Source organism: Amblyraja radiata, chromosome 13, assembly GCF_010909765.2.
Source record: "Amblyraja radiata isolate CabotCenter1 chromosome 13, sAmbRad1.1.pri, whole genome shotgun sequence".
NCBI lineage: Eukaryota > Metazoa > Chordata > Chondrichthyes > Rajiformes > Rajidae > Amblyraja > Amblyraja radiata.
The window spans coordinates 17,559,405-17,584,611 of NC_045968.1; the positions used below are offsets into that span (position 1 = coordinate 17,559,405).

Sequence of the window (25,207 nt, forward strand, 5' to 3'; positions counted from 1 at the left end):
AAATCAGTTTCCCCGTCAGAACCCAATTAAAATCAAATCTGTACAATCTTATATATTAAAATCTTATATTTTACAGAGTTCTATTAATTTATGAAACCATAAGATTACATTAAAAATGTATGCACAAATAAAATTATTTCTGGTCTTAATGACAAATTCTACCAAACCTTTTACATTGAAAGCACCAAAAGGTCATTAATTTAAAATGAACAAAGTAATTTAGTACCGACTCTTCCTTGGTTTTTCTAATCTTTGACAATTTTGTGCACATTTTTGATCAGATTGCAAATTCCTATATAATCAAAATTAGATAGATGTTTGTATTCACATAATTTAGTGACCACTTACTTCCAAAGATTTAACATTAAAAACTTAATGAAGTTCTACATAAAATCCATCTTCTGCAGTCATATCCCACTGAAGAGTATTTTACTACAATCACATCAAAAATATTCACATTTTTATCATTGTGTACCATAAAATGAAGACAATAAAATCATCAGTCTATCTACACAAATTGACTGTGCACTTTTTATTTTGTGTCTCCATTCAAATAACAGGAACAGTGTTCATATATTTAAGTTAGCACGACAAAGGCCATGAAAATAAATGTTGTCATGCTGAAATAAAGGAAAGTAAACAAAAATGATACTTGTGAGGAATGCACAACCACTTCTTTGCTGAACATTATATTTACTAATAGATGTGCATAAATGTTGAAAGAAAAATCAATTCAGTTATACACTCCATCTATGACTGAACTATGAAGTATGAAATTAAAACATTTACCATCTTCTTTCAATTATAGCAATGACTTGCTTCTCAATCTGATTGCAATGGAATTTTTAACCATGTGCCACTCAAAACGACCAGCTAATACAATTGGGCGTCTTAAATCCAAATTTATGGAGACATGTACCCCTTCACTGAGAACAATATCATCATTTAGAAAATAAACATTTAGATATTACCTCCCATTCCCTGATGCAAAAAATGTACCACAAGAAAATATCATACAACATCGCTGGGACTGTTTTTTACTGACTGGCCCACAATGAAGTACAGATGTGTTCTTGTAAATGCTGGCACGATTACAAATACTTTACACTTCCTTCAAACTGGGGCCACGGTACTTTGTTAACATGCACTACAAATTGTTGACTCACTCCATCAGCAGCATTAAAACTCTACAATAAATATAACCCCCCAGTCAAGACTTTCACTTTGCGATTTGAATACTTAGAAAATGACAAGCTTCACTGACAAATCAAACAGATTGTGAACCAGACGTGGTGAATTATGTTATAAGAGACAGCAAAGGAAAATTAAAGCATGCCAACGTGTCAACAGGAGGTGAAAGGCATCTGCACAATAGCACACAAGTATGGAAGCATCTCCAGCTGATCAACGTCGGCAGCTGGAAGTTGTTGATTTACACAGGAAGCAATAAATTCACTGGTGCTGCAATTTCCAGAGTTTCTTCAGCGATCTAGTTCCAGCGCAAGAAAGAATACACAGCAGACAGGAACCTCCTGCCCACCTCTCAAAGAGATTTTATTTACATTACTGTAGAAATACACAGATTGCAAAATTCTGACTGCACAGGTGAAACCTCACTTCTCTGAATTTAAGATCAATTGTCCATGAAACACCAGAGCCTTTCAACGTTAAAACCTATTGGTGGTTAATGCTGCTAGCTGATATATGTTTGTGCCAGATTTCAAGAATGACTTTGTTCTATGAACTTGGATCTTCAGAAAGCTCTTCATCAGTATCTGGTGGGAAAGAAAACATAAATTAGTTTGGAAAATGACTCATTGTGAATAATAGAACTGACCATGCTTCTATATTGACAAGTTCAACACTTCTTGCAATAAGATTACCCATAAACTAAACATGATGACTTTATTTTGGAAATGTTTTGTCTGATTTATTAATCACCTTATTTATACATTCAATCTTTTTTTTGGCTATGAAGACCAAAGAGCAGTAGTATGGAGATAAAGCCCATCAGCAAATTGAGATAATTCAAGGGAGACTGCAGATGGTGTTAGAGACAAGCTGGACCAAGACTCAGTTCAACACACTCGGAACAAGAAATTACTAACATTGATATCGATAATCATGTAATACACACAACAATGCAGCAGATATTGAGACAAGGTGAATGATTCCCAAACCTTTAGTAGATGAGGTAAAAAGGCAAAAGGGGTTTCAACAATGGCAGGAAAATGAAATACCAAATGCAAAGGTTTCTTATCAAAAAGAAGTGAACTTAGTAAATAATTTAGTCTCTGGCCAGAGGACAAAACAAAGAAACAGCTGATCCCAAGCAGTCAAATCTCAGAGAAAAGCATCAGTCCATGTAGTTTCCTAAGGAAATAGAGCAAAATGGCTGGTTGATATTAAATGGCAGGAATTTTACAGGATCCACAACTTGATGTTAGAAGAGTCATAATTAGGCATTATAATCCAAATAATCCATTTATCTGAATCTGTTACTACCTGAACAACCGGAATATTAGCTGATCCTTCACTGTATATTTTGTGAATGAGAAAAAAAAGTTTAACTGCCAACTACACAAAGCAGCCCTTGAATGCTTTAGCAAATGAGCAGGTTTCTTTGCAAAGTGACAATGCAGCACTTCAACTACACGTTCATTCCACAGGATTCAAGACCAGAAAGGATCAGAACAAACTTTTGGTCTGTGAAATTAATGTTTTATGTGTCATTCCTAACTGTCACTGCATATCATGGTGTCACTTGCGGGCAGAGCACCAAGGCAAATTCCTTGTATGTGAATACTTGGCCAATAAACTTATTCATTCATTTCTCCAAATACAGAGTGGTTTATTAGCCAGGTCACTCCAGTCTCAATATTTGCACAGAAAATGTAAACACAGTATTTTACTGATTACCATCTTCAAAGTCCTCCAAATCCCGAGATTCTTTCAAGCCATCATCCTCCTCCTCAGCATTTTCAAGTTCCTTGGCTATTAACTGTCTTGCTAATTTGATATTCATGCCTTCATTGTAATGCATTTTCCTCTTCATTTCAAACTGTTTCTTGTTTTCTTAAAAAAACACAATATTTAAGTAAGCTTTTTATCCAGCAAGTAAACAGAACATTGTTACTATTTCACTCCAGATGTTGCCTGACCCAGAGTTCCCCAGCACTGTTTTTTGCTCCTGAAACTTTCAGCAGTTCTTGACCAGATGCCACTTAACCTGCTTCCAGTATTTTTGTTTTTATTCCGAAAAACCACCAGGGCGCCGCACGATTGGCAGCCCCGCCAACAGTCTGTTGTTTCTTCTTTAAAAATTTTTTTAGTGTGTGTTAAAAGTTCGTGTAAATGTTCTCCGGCTTGTGTTATGTGGGGGGAGGGGGAAACTTTTTTTCAGTTTCTTACCTTGCCGGAGATGTGATTAATGTTCGGGTGGCATCTCCGGTCGCTCTGTGGTCTATAATCGATGGAGCTGGAGGCCTCCTCGGACTGACCTGAATCCCACCACGGGGCGGACTGAAAATCGGAGCCGAACCCTTGCCTGCGATCGCTCCAATGGCGGACTGCGGACTTACCACCAAGAGCTTGAGTCTTGGGAGAGGCCAAGTCAGGAGCTCCAACGTCGCAGAAGGTTCGACCAGCCTCGACGTGGGGTCCGATCGCCGGCGGCGGGGGAGCTGACACCCCCCCCGATGCAAGAGCTGATCGCCCCGATGCGGAGGGTCCAAACGCACCGGCTATGGGAGTCAAGATCGTCCCATCAACGGAGGGCTCGAAGCCCCTGACCGCGGAAGAGCATAGAAGGGAAAGATTTGAACTTTTTTTCGCTTTCCATCACAATGAGGAATGTGGAGGAGTCATTGTGGTGGATGTTTATGTTAAAATCTATTTTGTGTGTTCTGTTGCTTTTTATTTGTATGACCGACTTGGTTGGCAGTCAGCAGAAAGATAATACATGATTACAATCAACCCATTTACAGCGTATAGATACATGATAAAGAAATAACGGTTAGTGCAAGGTAAAGCCAGCAAAGCCCGATCAAGAATAGTCCGGGGGTCAACGGAGGTAGATATAGAGATTCAGCACTGCTCTGGTGCAGTAGGATAATTCAGTTGCTCGAAAACAGCTAATAATGAATCGTTTTTTAATGATCACTGTTCTCCAGAGCATTCTTTACAAATTAATTTCGTACTTCATACTTTATACCCAACATTGCAGAACAAAAAAATAAATCACAGTACCTTTTTCCCAGTCGAGTCCATAACATTTGATTCCAAGGAATTGAATGCTTTGTATGAACTTGTCTCCAAAAGTATTTTATTGTCTTAACTTTGATATAAACCCCATTATTTCTCAATTAATAATGTGTCAAATGCTATTGTTAAGGATCCTATTCTCTACTCCCACCATCCCATTTTCCTATTGTCATTCCTTATTGTTAGCAAACCTGTATCATAAGGTCATAAGAAATAGGAGAATTAGGCCGTTCAGCCCATCAAGTCTACTCCACCATTCAATCATGGTTGATCGATCTCCCCTCCTAACCCATTCTCCTGCCTTTTCCCCATAACCTCTGACACCCATACTAATCAGGAATCTATCTACCTCTGCCTTAAAAATATCCACTGACTTGGCCTCCACAGCCTTCTGTGGCAAAGAATTCCACAGATTCACCACCCTCTGACTAAAGACATTTCTCCTCATCTCCTGCCTAAAGAACGTCCTTCAATTCTGAGGCTATGACCTCTACTTCTAGACTCTCCCACTAATGGAAACATTCTCTCCATATCCTCTCTATCCTTTCACTATTCTGAATGTTTTAATAAGGTTCCCCCCTCATTCTTCTAAACTCCAGCAAATACAGGCCCGGTGCCGACAAACGCTCATCATAGGTTTACCTACTCATTCCTGCTCATCGTGAACTGGTATTGTAAAGTTACACAACTGACTACACTCAGGTTAAATAAAAGCTCCAAATAGTGTAAATATGATTGGTTTACCTTGTTCCTCTGGTGATAATTCTTCCTCATCTTCACTGCTTTCTTCCTTTGGCTCAAAGATCTTGGGATTAATCCCCTCAGCTGCTGTCAGCCTGAAAGAATGACAAATTATTTCCAAGCTTTATGTAATTTCATGGATATTTAATGTTTCATGACCAGCAAAATACAGACTGAGGTTTTTGCAAACTTCCAAGACATTTTGCAAATATATCTTTGCTCTCTATACGAGAGAACATTTCTTGTCCATTTTTTGTTGTTACGGTATCATTGTTTCCATCAGTAGCCCTCCAACTCCAGGCTCATTCAGCATCCTTCAATATGTAGGAAGGAACTGCAGATGCTGGTTTACACCAAAGATAGACACAAAATGTTGGAGTAACGGGACAGGCAGCATCTCTGGAGAGAAGGAATGCGTAAATGTTTTGGGTAGAGACCCTTCTTCAGACTGAGTCAGTATGAAGAAGGGTTTCGAACAAAAATGTCACCTATTCCTTCTCTCCAGAGATGCTGCCTGTCCCACTGTGTTACTCCACATTTTGTGTCTATCTTCAGCATTCTTCAATGTTAGGTTAGATATCAAAGTCTTTTGACTCGGTAGACCACCAGGCTCTTTGGAGCATACTGTCGAGGCACGACAAGTACATCAGAATATTGAGGCTTCTACAGTCAGCAACTGCGGCTCTGAGTCCGAGCCCTTCACTGTGGAAACGGGGGTCAAACAGGGATGCATCATCGCACCCACCCTGTTTGTCGTCTTCATTGCTGCCATACTTCACCTCATTGGTGAAGAGCTGCCACAGGGGATACCTATCCTCTACAGAACTGATGGTGGGCTCTTCAACCTTAATAGGTTGAAGGCCAAGAACAAAGTCAGTAACAAGCTTCAGTACGCGGACGACTGCGCCATTGCTGCACACCCTGCAGAAGACCACCAGGGCATCCTGAATGCCTTTGCCAAGGCATACAGAGCCATGGGCCTAGCCTTAAACATTAAGAAGACCCAGGTCCTACATCAACCTCCATCCAACCAGCTGTCTACCCAGCCCACTATAAAAGTGGACGACACCACTCTTGAAAACGTTGACCACTTCCCCAACCTTGGTAGCATTCTTTCCTCAAAAGCTGACATCGACTCAGAGGTCAATCATTGCCCGAATTGTGCCAGCGGCGCCTACGGCAGTCTCAGGAAAAGAGTCTTTGAAGACCGAGACCTAAAGGCCCAAACAAAACTGCTGGTCTGCAGAGCCGTTGTCCTCTCCACCTTGTTGTATGGAGCTGATTCATGGACCACCTACAGCAAGCACCTGAGAGCCCTAGAGCAATACCATCAAAGATCCTTACGAAAGATTCTGAGGATCAGCAGGGAGGACAAACACACCAACATTAGCGTTTTGGAGGAAGCCAACATGACCAGCATCATCACCACAATAATTCAGCACCAACTTCGATGGATTGGCCATGTCATCCGCATGTCCAACACACGTCTCCCTAAACAGATCCTGTACTCTCAACTGAAGGAAGGTCGGCGAGCCCCCGGCAGGCCAAAGAAACACTTCACGGACAACATCAAGAACAGTTTGAAGAAATTCCACATCACATCAACCAACTGGGAGCACATTGCACTGGACAGGTGCTCCTAGAGGAAATCCGTGCAGGAAGGAGCTGCTCGTCATGAAACGGAGCTACGCCGTGTCGCAGAGACAAACAACAGCACCGTAAGGAGAGAGAGAAGGGGGCTCGACGACTACCAACCACCGCCAGTCTCCACTGCCTACATTGCACCAAGGTGTGTGGATCGCGGATCGGCCTCTACAGACATCTGCAGACCCACAAGTAGACGACCCTATGGAGAGGAGAGGACAGTCATACTCGTTTCCAGTGACCGCCGATGATGAGATATCAACGCTGGATTGCAGCACCATTTGTACAGTAATCACAAAGTTACGTTAAAGTCAAAGCCATTTCTCAGGTGTAACAGCAGGACAGGCAGCATCTCCGGAGAGAAGGAAGGAAGGACGTTTCGGCTCAACACCCTTGATGCAACATTGCAGGTTATTAAAAAAAATATATATATCAGTATGTCATAAATAGCAGGACTAAGTTATAACCAGTGGGGACGCCGTCGAGTATGGCTGCCCTGCCTGCAGCTGTTCATCCTTTCACCCTTTTTTAATTTTTAGTGTGTTAAAAGTTTTTGTCTTGGAGTTCTTCTAGTCTTTTTATGTGGGGGGTGGGGGGTGGGGGAAACTGTTTTTCTCAGTCCCTACCTGGTCGGAGATGCGTCTTTCCTCCAAGCCGCATCTTCGCCCCTTCCTCGCCCCTTCCTCGCGGCCTACCATCAGGACTGGAGCGGCATTTCCTGCCGGGACCAGCCAGAACTTCAGCTTCGGCGGCGGCGCAGCACTGAAGCACCATCGAGGAGCGGCGATGCCTTACCCGGGTCGCCGTGTGGTAAGCTCCGGAGTGCTGAGACCACCGACTCCAACATCGCGGAGCTGTGGTCACGGAGCGTCCAGCTGCGGGCGGCGCTGACTTTAAACACCACGGAGCCTGGGATCTTTCGCCGAGATCACCAGTGTTGGAGCTCCGACCAGCGCGGCCTGTGGACTTCGGGAGCCGCGATCTCTAGCAGCAAGCGGCGGTTCCAGACACTTCAGGCCGTTTAGAGTGTTGTTCCGACCGGCGTCATCCGGTGAGAGGGCCTGAAACATCGGGCTGCCGTCGCAGCGACTGCAGAGGTCTCAAAAAGGCCCCGACCACGGATGAACAAAAGGAAGAGGACTGGACTTTGCTGCCTTCCCTCACATTGGGAACCATTGTGGGGGGATGTTTTTTTATGTTATATGTCAAATTCTTTAATGTTCTGTTTTATTTTTATTGGTGTGCTGCAATGGCAACGCAAATTTCACTACACCAATTGGTGTATGTGACATTAAATGTCCTTTGTTTGTGTTTTGACAACAACATAAAGAGCAAAAGCCAAATAATTCAAGTGTTTTTTTCTTCTACAACCGATATATCAAACAACAAGTTTTAAAGAATAAAAAGGAATCCACAATATTTTGTATAATCAACTCAAGACTTGGATTAAATTGGTGGATACAATCTTTCCCAGTAATGGACATTACTGGCAAAAATAATGTTCAAATTACTGTTGAAAAGTGCAAAATGACTTTCTGAATTGTTCCAGGATAAAAGTCCAGCCACAATGCTGGTGGAGAGTTCCAAGATGTTATCCACAGGGGGCGCTGACCTGTGCGCGGCTGCCCAGCCTGCAGCTGTCTGTCTTTTCATCTTTTTTTTATTTTTAGTCAGTTAAAGTGTTTTTGTTTCTGGAGTTCTAGACTTTTTTATGTGGGGGGTGGGGGGGGGGGGAAGGGGGAAACTACCTTTCAGGGTCCCTACCTGGTTGGAGAGGCAGCTTTTCTCCGGGCTGCAGCTTCGACCCGTCCTCGCGGCCTACCAGCGGGCCTGGAGCGGTGTTTCCTGTCGGGCACTGCCCAGAACCACGGCTTCGGCAGCGGCACAGCGCTGGAGCGCTATCGTGGAGCGGGCGATGCCTTGCCTGGGTCGCCGCGCTGGAGCTCCGGTGAGCTGAAGACCGCAGAGGAAAACATCGCGGAGCTGCGGGTTTGAGGAGCGGCCAGCTGCGGGCGGCGGCGCCGAACTGTACACCGGGAGCCTGGGATCTCGCGACGAGATCGCCAGTTGTGGAGCTCCAACCGGCGCGGCCTTGTTGGCTTCGGAAGCCGCGGCCTCCAGTACGGAAGCGGCCGTTCCAGGTGTCCCAAGCCGCTGCGAGGATTCTCCCGACACCGGAGCAACATCACCCGGCGAGAACGGCCAGGAACATCGGGCCTCCGTAGAGGCAACTGTGGAGGCCTCAATGGGCCCGACTATGGGTGAACTGGGGTTGGGGACTGGACTTTGTGCCTTCCCTCATGGTGGGAGCCATTGTGGGGGGATGTTCTTTATGTTTAATCTCTTATTAATGTTATGTCTGTATTCTTTCTTTATGTGCTGCACTGGCAAGAAGCATTTCACTACACCTAGGTGTATGTGACTAATAAATAACCTTTGACTTTGACTTTGACTTTGTTATCACAGCAACAGTGTATTTTCAAGTCAGAATGGTGTGCACCTGGAGGAAGAAGCTGCAGGTAGCTGGTCGGTCGTGCCTTTACCCTCGGTTACAGGGTCACTGGCTTGGGAGGTGTTGTTGCAGAACTTGTTTGGCCAGCTGCGAGTGTCTTTATTGCTGCAATTACAATGCACCAAATATGGTGGGGGTGAATGTTCATGGTGGCAAGGACCCGGAACCAAACAGGCTGTATTGTTAAACTTACGATTATCCACAAACACAGACAGTTTTTAAATTTGCAGACGACACTACCACTGTCTCATCATTATCAAATAATGATGAGACAGAGAAGGAGATTGAGAACCTCGTGTCCTGGTGTCAAGACAACAGAAGGGTCTCGATCCAAAACGTCACCCATTCCTTCTCTCCAGAGATGCTGCCTGTCCCGCTGAGTTACTCCAGCATTTTGTGCCTACCTTTCTTTCAACGTCAGCAAAACAAAGATAGTGATCGACTTCAGGAAGTGAAGCAGTACACATACCCCAGTTTGCATTGACGGTGCCAAAGTAGAGATGGTCGAAAACGTCAAATTCCTAGAAGACAATATCACCAACAACCTCTCCTGGACCACCCATATTGAAGCAATGACCAAGCAGGCACATCAACACCTCTACTTCCTTAGATCAGGAAGTTTGACATGTCCCCTACAACTCTTACCAACTTCTACAGATGCACCACAGAAAGCATTTCATCAGGATGCATCACAGCTTGGTTTGGGAACAGCTCCATCCAGGACCGCATGAAATTGCAGCGAATTGTGGACGCAGCCCAGGCCATCACACAAACTAACCTCCCTTCCATTGAATCCATTTATACCTCACACTGCCTCGGTAAGGCAAACAGCATAAACAAGAACGAGTCGCACCCTGGCTACTCCCTCTTCTCCCGTCTCCCATCTCCAAAAGGTACAGGTGTGAAAATCAGGCAAAAGGTATAGAAGTGTGAAAATACACACCACCAGATTCAGGGACAGTTTCTTCCCAGCTGTTATCAGGCAATGGAATCATCCTACCACAACCAGACAGCAGTGCTGAACCACTATCTGCCTCTTTGATGACCCTTGGACTATCCTCGATCGGACTTTGCTGGCTTTACCTTGCACTAAACATTATTCCCTTCTCTTGTATGTGTAACCTGTAAATGGATCGATTGTAATCATGTATTGTCGTTCTGCTGATTGGTTAGCATGCAACAAAAGCCTTTCACTGTACCTCGGTTCACGTGGCAATAAATTAAACTGAGTTATCTGCTACACTCCTGATCTGCCTGGCGATGGTGGAAGGCACTGAGGAGTCAGGAGAGATGCCGCCCACCAAACACACAGCCTCTGTCCTGATCTAGTAGCCACAATGCATCGATTGGCTAGTGCAATGTAGCTTATGGTCAGACACCCATACCCCAGCCCCAAAACTGGGTGTTGGGAACACTGTTGAATGTCCAAGAGAAGTGGCCCATCATTAACCTGTAGACTCATTGGTGGTTAAATACCTTGAATTCTAATCACTCTGTTACCACAGATCTACAGCTAACAGATGACATTTTTAAATAACCAAATCTTCCAATGGAACCAAACAAGTTGAGTAGGATACGACTTGTCAACTGCACAAGAATCAGGGCTCGAAATTAGCGGTTGCCCAGTTGCCAATGGCAACCTACAGTCCCGCCGGGCAACCTAAAAGCCGTGCCATTTTGCCCGGCTTGGCAAGCACCCGGGACACCTATCGTTTAATTCTGAGCGGGCCCCCTCTCTATCTCTCTGTCACTCTCCGTCTCTGCCCGCCACCCGTATCCATGTCCGGGCCGCCGAGTCTCCGCTCTCCGCTCTCTCCTCATCCGCCGGCACGGCAGGCCGCCTTACACATGCGCACTGCTACGGCCTGCACATCTTCCTCCTCCACGTGCGCACAACCACGGCCAGCACCAAAGATCCTATAGCGAGGATCTTTGGCCAGCACATCATCGGCCCTGCTTGTGCGCATGTGCCGCCCTGCACATGCGCATCTGCCACTTTCTCCCTCCCTTTGCATTGTGGGCAATCTGACCGCCATTGCTGTCCGGTCGCCGCTTCGCCGCGACCACTAAAAACCAACGCAGAATCACGTGCTGGAGCTGGAGTAACTCTTGCTTCTTCGTTTCATGGTCCTCCAAAAATATTTGAAATGGAATTTAAACAGGAGTGGACCCACCACCACCAAACTCCAAACTCTGAAAAATAACAGACTATTGCATTTTATCTGTTTATTTATTGTGTATATTTATATATGGCCTTTGGTATATAGACACACTGACCTTTTATCTCCTGTTCTGTATTATGTTTACATATTCTGTTGTGCTGCAGCAAGCAAGAACTTCATTGTCCTATCTGGGACACATGACAATAAAACTCTCTTGTGTCTTGACTTGGACTTAAGCAAAAAAGGGTTCTTGGGGGAAAAAAAGAGCTACCTTAAATTTAATTGCGTCTGGTTGGGTACCTATAGAAGGGTGAAGACTATTCCATGCTTTAATTGTGCGGGGGAACTCCATGCAGCAGCCAGCATCTCTGGATAGAAGAAATTGGGTGACGTTTCGGGTAGAGACCCTTCTTTAGATTTCCTCTTGTTTTAGTGATTTTAGTTTAATTTAAAGATACAGCGTGGAAACAGGCTCTTCGGCCTACCGAGTTCATGCCGACCACTGATCACCCGTACACTAGTTCTATCCCACACATTAGCGACGTAAGTCAAGAGTGTTTTATTCTCTCATGTCCCAGTCAGAACAATGAAATCTTTACTTGCAGCAGCACAACAGAATATGAAACATAGTACCTGTACTCTGTGAACACTGTTATAAATGAGAAAACAAAACAGTGTATTATATATGAATATATAACTATACACACACACACACAATTTCCCTCCTGGGATTAATAAAGTTCTATCGTATAGTATCGTGTGCGTAGGAAGGAACTGCAGATGCTGGTTTAAACTGAAGATAGACACAAAAAGCTGGAGTAACTCAACAGGTCAGACAGAATCTCTGGACAAAAGGAAAATATTCCGTTTTGGGTTGGGTCTGAAAAAGGTTCCTGCACACCTTTGGAATGTGGAAGGAAATAAGAGCACCTGGAGAAAACCCATGTGATCAAAGGGAAAAGGAGCAAACTCCATACAGACAGCACCCATATTCAGGCTCAATTCCGGGTCTCTGGCAATTTTAGGCAGCAACTTTATGGCCAATGTACTGCCCCATAGTCTTGAACTGAATTAAAACATACAGTAGTTGTAAAGGGGGACTTTGCGTCGCTTAGAGATTTAAGACTGAAAATGGATAGTTTCGTTTTTTTTAGTAACCAAAGTTATCAACGTATAATTTTTTGTGTGTTGGAAAATAAAATATAGTGGCACAGCTGGTGGACTTGCTGCCTCACACGCCAGAGATCTGTGTTCGATCCTGTCCTCGGGCACTGTCTGTGTTGAATTTGCACATTCTCCCTGCAAGCATGTAGGTTTCCTCCCACATCCCAAAGACGCATTGGCTTTGTAGGTTAACTTGTCTCTGTAAAATTGCCCCTAATGTGTAGGGAGCGAGTGAGGAAAGTGCGATAACAGAACTTGTGTGAATGGGTTGACAAAAATGCTGGAAAAACTCAGCGGGTGAGGCAGCATCTATGGAGCGAAGGAAATAGGCGACGTTTCGGGTCGAGACCCTTCTTCAGACTGATGTGAGGGTGCAGGGGGTGGGAAGAAGAAAGGGAGATGCGGAGACAGTGGGCTGAGGGAGAGATGGGAAGCGGAGGAGAAAGCAGGGACTACATGAAATTGGAGGTCAATTTTCATACCGCTGGGGTGTAAACTGCCCAAGCAAAATATGAGGTGCTGCTCCTCCAATTTACGGTGGGCCTCACTCTGGCCATGGAGGAGGCCCAGGACAGATAGGTCGGATTCGGAATGGGAGGGGGAGTTGAAATGCTGAGCCACCGGGAAATCAAGTTGGTTATTGTGAACCGAGCAGAGTTGTTGGACAAAGCGATCGCCAAGCCCACGCTTGGTCTCACTGATGTAGAGCAGCTGACACCTAGAGCAGCGGATGCAATAGATGAGGTTGGAGGAGGTGCAGGTGAACCTCTGCCGCACCTGGAAAGACGGCTTGGGTCCTTGAATGGAGTCAAGGGGGGAGGTAAAGCGACAAGTGTAGCATTTCCTGTGGTTGCAAGGGAAAGTGCCAGGAGAGGGGGTAGTTTGGGTGAGAAGGGACAAATTGACCAGGGAGTTACGGAGGGAGCGGTCTCTGCGGAAAGCCGACAGGGGAAGATGTGGCCAGTGGTGGGATCCCGTTGGTAGACAAAGCTGGAGAAAATCAGCGGGTGAGGCAGCATCTATGGAGCGAAGGAATAGGCGACGTTTCGGACCAAGACCCTTCTTCAGACTGATGTCGGGAGGGGAGTCTGGAAAAAGAAAGGAAGAGGTGGAGACAGTAGGCTGTGGGAGAGCTGGGAATGGGAGGGGAAGGAGGGAGAAAGCAAGGACTACCTGAAATTGGAGAAGCCAATGTTCATACCGCTGTGGTGTAAACTACCCAAGTGAAATATGAGGTGCTGTTCCTCCAATTTGCTGTGGTCCTCACTCTGGCCATGGAGGAGGCCCAGGACAGAAAGGTCAGATTCGGAACGGGAGGGGGAGTTGAAGTGCTGAGCCACCGGGAGATCAGGTTGGTTATTGCGAACTGAGTGTAGGTGTTGTGCGAAGCGATCGCCAAGCCTGCACTTGGTCTCACCGAGGTTGATCATATGCTGAATAATCAAACCAGAATTTTGTTTGGGAGTGGAAAGAAATAAAAGAAATGGCATTCATTGCAATGTGTAAAAAGAGATGAGATACTGTATTGTAATTTTGCTGCCTGTCATTGTGGTATATATCGGTGAATATGTTTAGTTTGTGACTTTATTTGAAACAGAAATAATATGTGAATGCTTCATTGACCATAATTCTGACTGGTAACTACGCACTTCGTCCGAGCACATTATTGCATGTGTCATGCAAGCCGTCTTAAATGACCACCTAAACTGTCATTTGGCAACCTAAAAAGCTGCCTAGGTTGCCCAGCTGGCAACAGGGAAAAAAAGTTAAGCGAGAGCCCTGACAAGCAATGTAACACCTGGATTTACAATGTACCTGTCCATTGGAATCTTGTCAGGAGAATGCGGGAAGTGCTCAACTGCTCAAATAGCATCAGTGAGTGGAGAAACAGACAACGTTTTTAGCGTCAAGAGTTTTTCCCTGAAGGCTGCAAGACCAGATGGAATGTGTGTGATCAGGCCAGCCCGATCTGTTCCCATTCTCTGGATCTGACAGAAGGTCCTTGACATGGAATCATACAGTCTGGCCCTTTGGCCCACCCCATGTTATTACTCTTGTACCACTTCCACTGATGCTGCTTGACCTCATCACCATTTCCCACGTTGTTTTATTTTTTATTTTTCAGCAACTGCAAGTATTTTGCTCCAACCAGTTAGATTTGATCTTGTTCTGTCCAAATATATTCCTGCTATATCGAAAATGTTTACACCATTAATCTCAACCCATCTTTTTTCTTTAAAGGTCAGAGTGATAGGTACATGAAGTACATAAAGCCACAACATTTTAGAACAAAGAACAGTACTGCACAGGACCAGGCCCTTCAGCCCACAATGTTTGTGCTGAACATGACGCTCGGCGCGGGGGAGCTGACAACCCCCCGATGCGGGAGCTGAATGCCTCGACACGGAAGGCCCGAACGCCACCGGCTACGGGACTCAAGACCATCCCGTCAATGGGGGCCGCGAGGGCCCGACCAAGGAAGAACAACAAGGGAAGGACTTGGAACTTTATTTTCGCCTTCCATCACAGTGAGGAATGTGTAGGAGTCACTGTGATGGATGTTTATGTTAAAATGTGTTTTTTGAGTGTTGCTTTTTTTTTTTAAATTGTATGACGGACTGGCCAGTGAATTTCACTAACACCAATTGGTGTATGTGACAATAAATGAACATGAACTTAATACCAACTCATATCTGTCTGCACATAATGCATATCCCTCCATTCCCTGCATATCCATGTGCCTATCCAATAATCTCCTCAATGCCATTGTCGCATCTGCCTCCACCACCACCAGCCCTGGCAATATGCTCCAGATACCCAGCACTCTCATCCTTCTATGAAACAAATGAACATATATAACTGGAAACTCACATTTCAGCAGAAATGTACTCACTTTTTTGCTAGTATTTCTGCAGTAATGTTGATGTTTGTTTCTGAGTCACTCATTGCAGTTTCGTCATCATCATCATCACCTATTATCCTGGGCAAAGGAAACATTAAAAATTAATGGAGAGATTTTATTTCCTCTATTAACTTTACCTAAACATTAGACTAACAATATCTGTGCAAAGCAAATGGGTTGGAAGCAATGTTTAGAGCACTTAGCACAATTGCAGATTATTATTAATACAATTGTTCAATATAGATACGAGAACAAATGAAACACTTACAAATATTTAGTACAAAGAAAATATGGCTAGAAAAGCCTTAAGCCAAAGATAAAATCTAATTATCCATATTTCAGCTATTTTATATTCTACATTACCCACAAGTGGTTTGGGAAGAACTATGCCTAACACAGCAAGAAATTAGACTTTTTCTCTGTAACCATAACACTACAATAATATAACACTATACAGTAAACCCTCGCTATGACGGACCACACTAGGGGTGGGAGGGGAGAAATAGTGTCCGTTATTACATTTTGTCCGCTATAACCGAATAAGGGATTCATATGTACATTACGAGTGGAAACACAGCCAATAGACGTACACTACACAATAAACAATAAAGAACACACAATACCTTGGGACTGCACAGTGGCGCTATAGTAAAGTTGCTACCTCACAGTGACAGAGACCAAAGTACAATCCTTACCTCGGGTGCTCCTCCCACCCTCTGAAGCTTTCCTATCCTCCAGGTGCTCAGGTCTCCGCCCACCTTACAGAGACATGCAGGTTTGTGCTTTGGTCAGTTCCTGTGGGTTGTGTGGCTTCAGTAGATCGCTGATGGAGCCACCACCTTACAGCACCGGGGCCCTGGTTCGATCCTGGCTCTTGGAGCTCTGGTTCTATGTTACACACTGTAGTGCATGGAGTGTAGCCATGTGTCGAGGTGCCTGGGGGATGAGGGGTGTGCCCAGGGTTGGGCCCGGATCTCTGGCGCTGTGGAGCAGCCACTCTACTGTGGTTCGGACGCCAGTTGGGTTGCAGGCCTGCAGGTCCGGGGAAACCCACGCTGTTACAATGTCTGTGTCTTTACAATGTGGGAGGAAAGATAGAACCACTGCTGTCGTTGCATCCTACACGCTGTGAATTGTCCCTAGTGTAGGACAGAACTAATGTACGGGTGATCAATGGTCACCGCAGACGCGGCATTTCCACGCTGTATCTCTAAACTAAATTAAGCTAAAATGGTTAAAAAACACCATTCACTCCATCCACCTAGTGGTCATTCCTTGAAACAACAAACACAGTCAACTACAGATTATAACCATAATATGTTTAGAAAACGTAGATAAAAAGGTTTATGAAAGGTCGGTTAAAACGAGTGTTTACTGTATTCTCCACTACTAGTCATACTTGTGCATAGCTTGATTGTACTCATATGTACTATGACTTGACTGAATAGCACACAAAGAGAAGTGTTTCACTGTATCTCAGTGTATGTGACAATAGTAAACCAATGGCAGTACCAATGACACAGCAAGCTCCCAGGACCCTACTGTCCTATTGAACAGATAACCAGTTTATTACTGGCCACAACAGAGGGCAACATATTCACAGACCAATATCAATTCTATTGACAAACACGGATGCAATGTACCTCACACGATGCTCCCATTAGACGACTTGACCACCAAACATTCAAGCAATCGCCTCTTTTAAAACACCAAATAACCACATATTTTGTTTGCATCAAAATATAGAAAAAAGATCAAAAGCATCATAACTTCCCCAGTTTCAATCATTCCCATTATGTGAATATTAAAAGCTGTTTACATGCTGTTTACAATCTGGACATCTCAAACTGAGATTCTTCCATGCAACTGTAGAGACCATATTATTGTATGGGAGTGAGGCATGGACTCTCACTCCAGTACTGTCCAAGTCTCTCGATGGTACCTACACCCGAATGCTCAGTAAAGTTCAAAATGTCAGTTGGAGGGACCGCATCACCAAAGCCCAGCTTTATGGGGAGATTCCACCTCTGCCTGAGAAGATCATGTGGAGAGGATGAGGCTCGCTGGTCACTGCCACCGCCACCCAGAAATGCCAGCAAACAAGGTTGTGCTGTGGGAACCCACCCATGGAAGACGTGGCCCGAGACGGCCAATCAAGACAATGCTGAAGACGTTGATGGAAGACGCATGTGTAGACACAAAAGAGGAGCTTGCCAGCTGCATGGAGGACAGAGATGTGTGATGCAACCGTCATCGTGCGCGTCGGAAACCAGCACCACAGCGTCACTAATAATAATAATAATAATAATAATAATAATATCTTTTATTGTCATTGCACGTCAGTGCAACGAGATTTAGTATGCAGCTCCAACCAATGAAAAAGAAAAGTAAAACAAATAAATAAGCTGTGTGTCGTGACCATCCGAGGGAGACAGTCCAGGGTGGGGTGGGGGGCACTCAGCAGGGCCGGTTCAGAGCCGCTATAGCTCTTGGAATAAAGCTGTTTCTGAGTCTGGAGGTACGGGCGTAGAAGGCCTTGTAAAGTCTGCCGGAGGGAAGTAGTTCAAACAGTCCGTTACAGGGGTGTGATGAGTCTTTATGGATGCTGACGGCCTTCCTGAGGCACCGTGTGTGGTAGATGCCCTCCAAGGCTGGTAGCTCTGTCCCAATGATCCTCTGCGCTCTGTGGACGACGCGCTGAAGAGCTCTCCTCTCCGCCTCCGTGCAGCTGAGATACCACACAGAGATGCCATACGTTAATATGCTCTCTGTGATGCAGCGGTAGAACGTTGTCAGCAGCTGTTGGGGCAGACCAGTCTTTTTTAATGTCCTCAGGAAGAACAGTCGTTGCTGTGCCTTCTTGACCAGCGCAGCGGTGTTGGTGGACCATGTGAGGTCCTCTGAAATGTGAGTGCCCAGAAACTTAAAGCTGGACACTCTCTCCACACTTTCCCCGTAAATGGAGATTGGGGCGTATTCTCCATTATGGGACCTCCTGAAGTCAATAATCAGCTCCTTGGTCTTGGAGGTGTTTAGTGACAAGTAAGGTGTTTAGTGCTTAGTAATGTTTTCATCAAGTTAATAATAATAATAATTACATGCTGTTCCCAGTTTACAAATGCTTGTTTATGTACAGCCCTTGCATGTGAAAGTGTTTGGGCGACTGGCAGGATGAATTTGCCGGCTGCCACGGGTCTGCTGGCTTGAATTTTGGAGGAACACATTCTAGTTAGCCTGCTGACGTCCATTTTGTGAATCCTATCTGGAGACATGCTGCCCGAGGCAGCAGCAGTGTCCTTTTTAAAATGGCCAAAAGTATTTAAAACCTTGACTGCAGTAAAACCATTTAAAATAATATCATTATTGGGTCGAGATAGGCAGAAGCTAAATTTGTTAATATCAGGGTTCTTATTGAGAATGGCGAAATACTTTTCCAAGTTATCTATTCCCATAGGACAACCCACCTGTGTAGGTATTTTCTGCTGGAAGGAGTTCTGGTCATAGCTGAATTTTGGACGTGAGCTGTTCAGGTTACGAACAGTTCTCAGGAACGGATCCCTGCTGTAACCTGGAGCAGCTGTATTTTGTTTCTTTTGAAGATGCAATGGTGTTTACAGAACAAGCAGCATGCTGCTCAAGGAGGAGTTCAACCATTCAAAGTGTAAATGGATATAGTAGACTGAAGCTAGTGATAGTTCTCCTTTGTTTTAATTACAAGGCTCATCCAATGGCTTCTTATTGGGAAAGCACATCAATCTCCCTGCCAAGGAGCTGATCTCAACCCACCACTAGTTAGGGAGAGAGTGCATCTAACACAGGACCACCAGGGAAACAAATCTGCTTCTGAATGTAAAGTGAACCCTGACTGGGTAAAAGCCAACTGAGGAGCAATTTGGGCTGTCAGTCAGCAGAAAAATATCTGTTAATATACATCATCCTTGTATTTTAAATTTAGTTTCTCCCTGCCCCAGGAAAGTTTAAGAGTGTTTATTACCTCTAGTTGGCACACTACAGACATGTAACCTTTCAAAGTACAGGATGTAAAAGTGGGAAATATAATCAGCAATGTTTGCTAAACTGTTGAATCATAGGTAAGCATTGAGACATGCTGCAACTATGAGCAAAAATGGCAAACTTCATTTCTTCATTTACCTGTTGTACGGTGTACTGGGCTCATCAATTTTCATTAGACCATAGTCCTTCCCTTCCGGGTGATAAGTAGCAAGAATGTTCATTTCATCCCATTTCTGGGACTTTTTACTGCAAAGGATGAAGTTAATGTTACATACCACAAACCATAGGAAGTTGGCCACTGACAGCAGCTAGCTTCCATTTTATATCTAAATTGGGAGGACTGACTAACTGAAATACATATACAATAAATAAACTACACAAGAGGGAAGTGGAGTACATCTTGTAGACTCACCAGCTTAACACCAGTGAACTGAAGAATGCAAGAAATAAAGGTTACTTGGCCCCTAGTGACAGCTCTGCCCTTCACTAAGATGTCCTTTCATCCTCAGTGTCACTTCTTAGCATGAACTGATATCCCTTGGTAGTCAAAGGGGAGGCAGTTAAGGCCAGGGGCAATTAAATGTCAGTGCTAGAGTAGTACAAATATTTGGGGATGTTAAAGCCAAAAGAGATTGTATCATAATATCAAGGGGGTAGGGTATTGACATGGATACAGAACTGGTTGGCAGACAGGAAGCAAAGAGTGAGAATTAACAGGTCCTTTTCAGAATGGCAGGCAGTGACTAGTGGGGTGTCACAGGGCACAGAGCTGGAACCCATTATTTACAATATATAATCACAATTTAGATGAAGGAATTAAATGTGACATCTCCAAGTTTGCGGATGACGCAATGCTGAGTGGCAGTGTGATCTGCGATGAGGATGCTATGAGGCTGCAGGGTGAGTTGGATATGTTCGATGAGTGGGCAGATGCAGTATAATGTGGCTAAATGAGAGGTTATCCACTTTGGTGGCAAGAACAGGTGGCAGATTATTATCTGAATGGTGTCAGATTAGGAAAAGGGGAGGTGCAAGGAGACCTGGGTGTGCTTGTACATCAGTCACTGAAAGTAAGCATGCAGGTACAGCAGACAGTGAAGAAAGCTAATGGCATGTTGGCCTTCATTGTGAGAGAATTTGAGTTTAGGAGCAATGAAATCCTACTGCAGTTGTACTGGGTCCTGGTGAGACCACACCTGGAGTATTGTGTGGAATTTTGGTCTCCTAATTTGAGGACGGACATTATTGCTGTGGAGGGAGTGCAGCTTAGGTTTACCAGGTTCATTCCCGGGTTGGTGGGATGGAGATATGATGAAAGAATGGGTCGACTGGGCTTGTATTCACTGGAATTTAGAAGGATGAGAGGGAATCTTATAGAAACATATAAAATTCTAAAAGGATTGGACAGGCTAGATGCAGGAAAAATGTTCCCGATGTTGTGGGAGTCCAGAACCAGGGGTCACAGTTTAAGAATAAGAGGTAGGCCATTTCAGGACTGAGATGAGGAAAAACTTCTTCACCCAGAGAGTAGGAAATCTGTGGAATTCTCTGCCAGAGAAGGCAGTGGAGGTCAATTCACTGGATGTTTTCAAGAGAGAGTTAGATTTAGCTCTTAGGGCTAAAGCAATCAAGGAATATAGGGAAACAGCAGGAACGGGATACTGATTTTAGATGATTAGCCATGATCATATTGAATGGCGGTGCTGGCTCGAAGGGCCGAATGGCCGACTCCTGCACCTATTTTTCTATGTTTCTATAATAAAGTGACAGTTTTGCAGAGATTTGAAATAAAGCGATTATTTTAAATTAGGATGTCAATATTTCTAATTTCTATTAGTAAGGGTGTCAAGGGTTATGAGGAGAAGGCAGGAGAATGGGATTGTGAGGGATGGATAGATCAGCCATCATTGAATGGTGGAGTGCACTTAATGGATCGAATAACCTAATTCTGCTCCTAGTATTTATGAATATGAGGATTTGATTTGAGCCAAAACTGGGACAGAAGAAACTGGAGCAGTGTTATGTTTAAAGAGGGCAACATGGAAAACAAAAGCAAGGATGAAGGTTTCTGAGGCAGATATTATACCACTGTTTCGCAATATTGATGTGATCTAATTATCACAGTGGTCGCAAAACTTCACCCCGTTTTGGTCCAGCCCTGCTGGCTGCTGCTACTCCCACCTGATAAAAGATGAAGAAGCCATATCAAGGGGGTAGGGTAAACCCACAACAACAATCAAGGCAACAAACTACAGATACAGGCATCTTGAGCAAAACACAACATACTGGACAAACTCAACAGGTCTGATGAAAGGTCCCGACCAGAAACAACAACTGTCCATCCCCTCCAGATACAGCAACATGGAACAAGGTGCATGTTTACAAAAAAAGTGCTGGGGTAACTTAGCATGTCAGGCAGCATCTCTGGAGAACATGGATAGGTAATGTTTCACCTCCACAGATGATGCCTGACTGGCCGAATCCCTCCAGCACTTTTACCAAAAATAAAAAGAGTTTTTGGGAACCGAGAGTGTCCTCATTGAAAGTCCAGAAGTCAGGGAATACATGGATCACAAATCCATGATTACTTTGACCGGCTGAGATTAGGAGGACATGAGGGAGTGGCAAATGCTGTAATCATAACTATCTCCAGATAGTTGGATGGTGTTTATCACAGAGGAGGCTTCCTACAGTCAGCTGTGGGCAGATCATTGAAATGTCCCCTTCAACCACCTTCCGCAGGGTCCCATCCCCACTCCTAACACCCCATGATCCTCACCCTCCACTCCCCAGAGTATTGAGTTCATGTCATAAGTGAAGGAGTAGAATTAGGTCATTCGGCCCATCAAGTCCCATCCACCATTCAATCATGGGTCCCTCATAACCTTTTTGTAGTCGTCAGGGCAGTACTCTGCATATCTCCAACTTGGACAATTTTAACATTTTTATCAAGCCAATTAACCTACAAACCTGTATGTCTTTGGAGTGTGGGAAGAAACCGAAGATCTCGGAGAAAACAGACGCAGATCACGGGGAGAACGTACAAACTCCATACAGACAGCACCAGTAGTCGGGATCGAACCCGTGTCTCTGGCGCTGCATTTTGCTGTAAGGCAGCAACTCTACCGCTGTGCCACCGTAACCACATTCTCGTCTTCTCCCCATAACCTCGGACAATTGTACTAATCAAAAATCTATCTATGCCTTAAAAATATCCACAGAATAACGGAGCCCCATCCCTCCCCCAATCCTCTCCCTCCCCAGCGTCCTGTCCCTGTCCCTACCACCCCAGGGTCACATCCCCGTGACGCCTGGGCCCCGTCCCTCCCCCGGACCCTGTCCCTACCACCCCAGGGTGCTGCTGCAGGAGCTACACCTTGTCCCAGGTACAGTGGACATGATTGTGTAAGTAGCCCACAGAAGCACAGCGCGCAGGAACGACCTCCACCTGTCCTGATTGTCACCATCAGCCCCAGGCAGTCCAGGGACCCACAGCCCGGGGCCGGTCGGGACCTACAGCCCGGGGCCGGTCGGGACCCACAGCCCGGGGATCCGCTCGGTAACCCGGCCCCGGTGGTGAGGCCGCCTGTGCCAGAGCCCCAGGGGCCCTCACTCACCCCGCTGACCCGGTCAGTCCCAGTCCCGAGCCCTCACTCACTTGTACTCCTCGTCCTCGTCCTCGGCCGCCAGCTCCAGTACCGAGTCGTGCCGGCTCTGCGCCGTCCGGCTGCTCTTCAGGATCCCTTTCAGGGGAGCGGACATGGCGGTCGCTGCGTCTCGATCACTCGCTCGGGCTCCGGGTCTCCGCTGTCCGGCCGCGCGCTCCTCCCGCCCGGCGCCGCCCGTCACCGCGCTCGCCCCTCCCTCCGCCCGTCACCGCGCTCGCCCCTCCCTCCCTCCCTCCCTCCCTCCCGCCCGGCGCCGCCCGTCACCACGCTCGCCCCTCCCTCCCTCCCTCCGCCCGGCGCCGCCCGTCACCGCGCTCGCCCCTCCCTCCCTCCGCCCGGCGCCGACCGTCACCGCGCTCCTGCCGCCCTGTGTCCCCCGGCGCAGCCCGTCACGTGATCTTACGTCACGCCGCCCCGTGGGAGCGCGCACGCACCCCCCGTGGGAGCGCGCACGGCGCCGCATTGTGAGACACCGGAAGTGCGGCGCGGCCAATGGGGGGTGGGGGGCGGGACTTCTGGGTGAGTGACAGCTGGCCGTTGCCAGGGTGTACAGGTGAGGAACTGCAGGTGCGGGTTTACGCTGAGGATAATGACAGAGTGCTGGAGTAACTGAGCGGGACGGGCAGCGTCTGTGGAGAGCGCAATGGGTGACGCTGCGGGTCGACACCCTTCTTCAGAGTATGAGTCAAGGGAGAGGGAGACGGAGGTGAGGAAGGGCAAGGTGTGAAAAGGAGACATCAAAGGGAAGGGTGCGAAGTTAAAGGACAAAGTAGAATAGATCATTGTTAGCTGGGAGAAGTTGACAACGAAGCTTACAGAGATAAATTGTAATCAGGCCAGTCAGAGTGTCGGAGAACTGGGAAGGGGATGGAGACAGAGGGAAAGCAAGTAGCAATGTTACAAAATTTTGAGATTTAAAAAATCAAGTCTGCAATTTATCCCATCAGATAAAGCATTTAAAGTATTTAAAAAGTTATGGCCATTTTCATACTCGGAAATTAGCATCTTGTTCCCTATTGATTTTCTATGGGCATAACAAAAAAGCTGTGATCGTGAACAGTCAAAAGCACATAACTTTCTTAAAAATTAAGAGAACTGAATGAAATTTTCAGTTATCATAGATTGAAGCATTCTGAAACAAATATAAAATAATCTTACTTGGATGACCTGAAATTAAAGCATATAATTAGTTAGTTACCCAATTGTAGCTAATTTCAAACTTCAATTACTAGATCTAAACATCTATCCATTTCTTAATAAATGATTAATATTTTTAAATAGCCTAAGTGTCCAAATAATATTCACAAATAATTCACAATAAAACATGATTTTAAAATCTCATTTACATTAATTTATAGGCCAAATGGAAGGAATTTAGTGTTTAATTGCTGTAAATTAAAGTCCATTTAAATCAGCTTTCTAGTGGGATCCTGTGAACGCGCTGGTTTAGAACGTTCACATTGCGGTAGATTTGTGCCCTCAAATGCCCAGAAAAATACTGCGGGATATATTGGGCCCAAAATTAGCTACTCGCAACATAAAACTTTGTATAAAGGGATCTTAAGAAGCCCTTTTTAATGTAAAAATAAACAGCCTACCTTCTGTTGTCCCCTGTATGAGATCCGGCCGGTTGCCGGCGGTCGGGGGTTTAGAGGTTAATTTTTAAACTACTATAACAATTTGATAAAGCCCTTAAAACTAATAATAGCTCAAGCGACGGAATCTTCCAGCGATTTTTCGTTAATAATTAACTAGGCTGAACATCCTCGATTTGAACAGCCTAAGGAAAATCGCGCTTTAAACCCGCCCCCCTCTAAACGGCGGCAAAATCGCGCACACGGGCTGGGACAGATTTTCAGCGACGCTTCAGGCACGCTTTGCAACATACCTAAAGCAAGGGCCATCTGAAGTTAGAGAAGTCAATGTTCATACCGCTGGGGTGTAAACTGCCCAAGTAAAATATGAGGTGCTGTTCCTCCAATTTGCGCTGGGCCTCCCTCTGACAATGGAGGAGGCCCAGGACAGAAAGATCAGTGGGAATGGGAGGGGGGGTTAAAGAGTTTAGCAACCTACAGATCGTAATAAGCAAGTGTAGGGTGGACTCGGCCTTCACCATGGAGCGGGTGTAGGGTGGACA

General features: G+C 45.4%; 1 protein-coding gene across 1 annotated transcript; it reads right to left on the bottom strand.

The window, feature by feature from the left end:
• Window positions 1-498: 498 nt before the first annotated feature.
• Window positions 499-23,275, bottom strand: ppp1r2 (protein phosphatase 1 regulatory inhibitor subunit 2). Its single transcript, XM_033031332.1, has 7 exons — window positions 23,061-23,275; window positions 19,541-19,648; window positions 15,380-15,466; window positions 9,149-9,265; window positions 5,008-5,099; window positions 2,920-3,075; window positions 499-1,775 (listed from the first exon to the last, which is right to left on the bottom strand). The coding sequence occupies exons 1-7, from the start codon at window positions 23,162-23,164 to the stop codon at window positions 1,738-1,740; spliced, it is 702 nt and encodes a 233-aa protein (XP_032887223.1). The 5' UTR covers window positions 23,165-23,275; the 3' UTR covers window positions 499-1,737.
• Between the last annotated feature and the right edge of the window lie 1,932 nt (window positions 23,276-25,207).

Excerpts from the sequence above, each read along its gene's own strand:
- ppp1r2 (XM_033031332.1), bottom strand. The coding sequence starts at position 23,164 with ATGTCCGCTCCCCTGAAAGGGATCCTGAAGAGCAGCCGGACGGCGCAG. Across the intron at positions 15,467-19,540 it reads CCCAGTACACCGTACAACAG|GATAATAGGTGATGATGATG; the intron begins GTAAATGAAGAA and ends TCCTTTGCCCAG. Across the intron at positions 5,100-9,148 it reads CCTGCAGCTTCTTCCTCCAG|GCTGACAGCAGCTGAGGGGA; the intron begins GTGCACACCATT and ends TCATTCTTTCAG.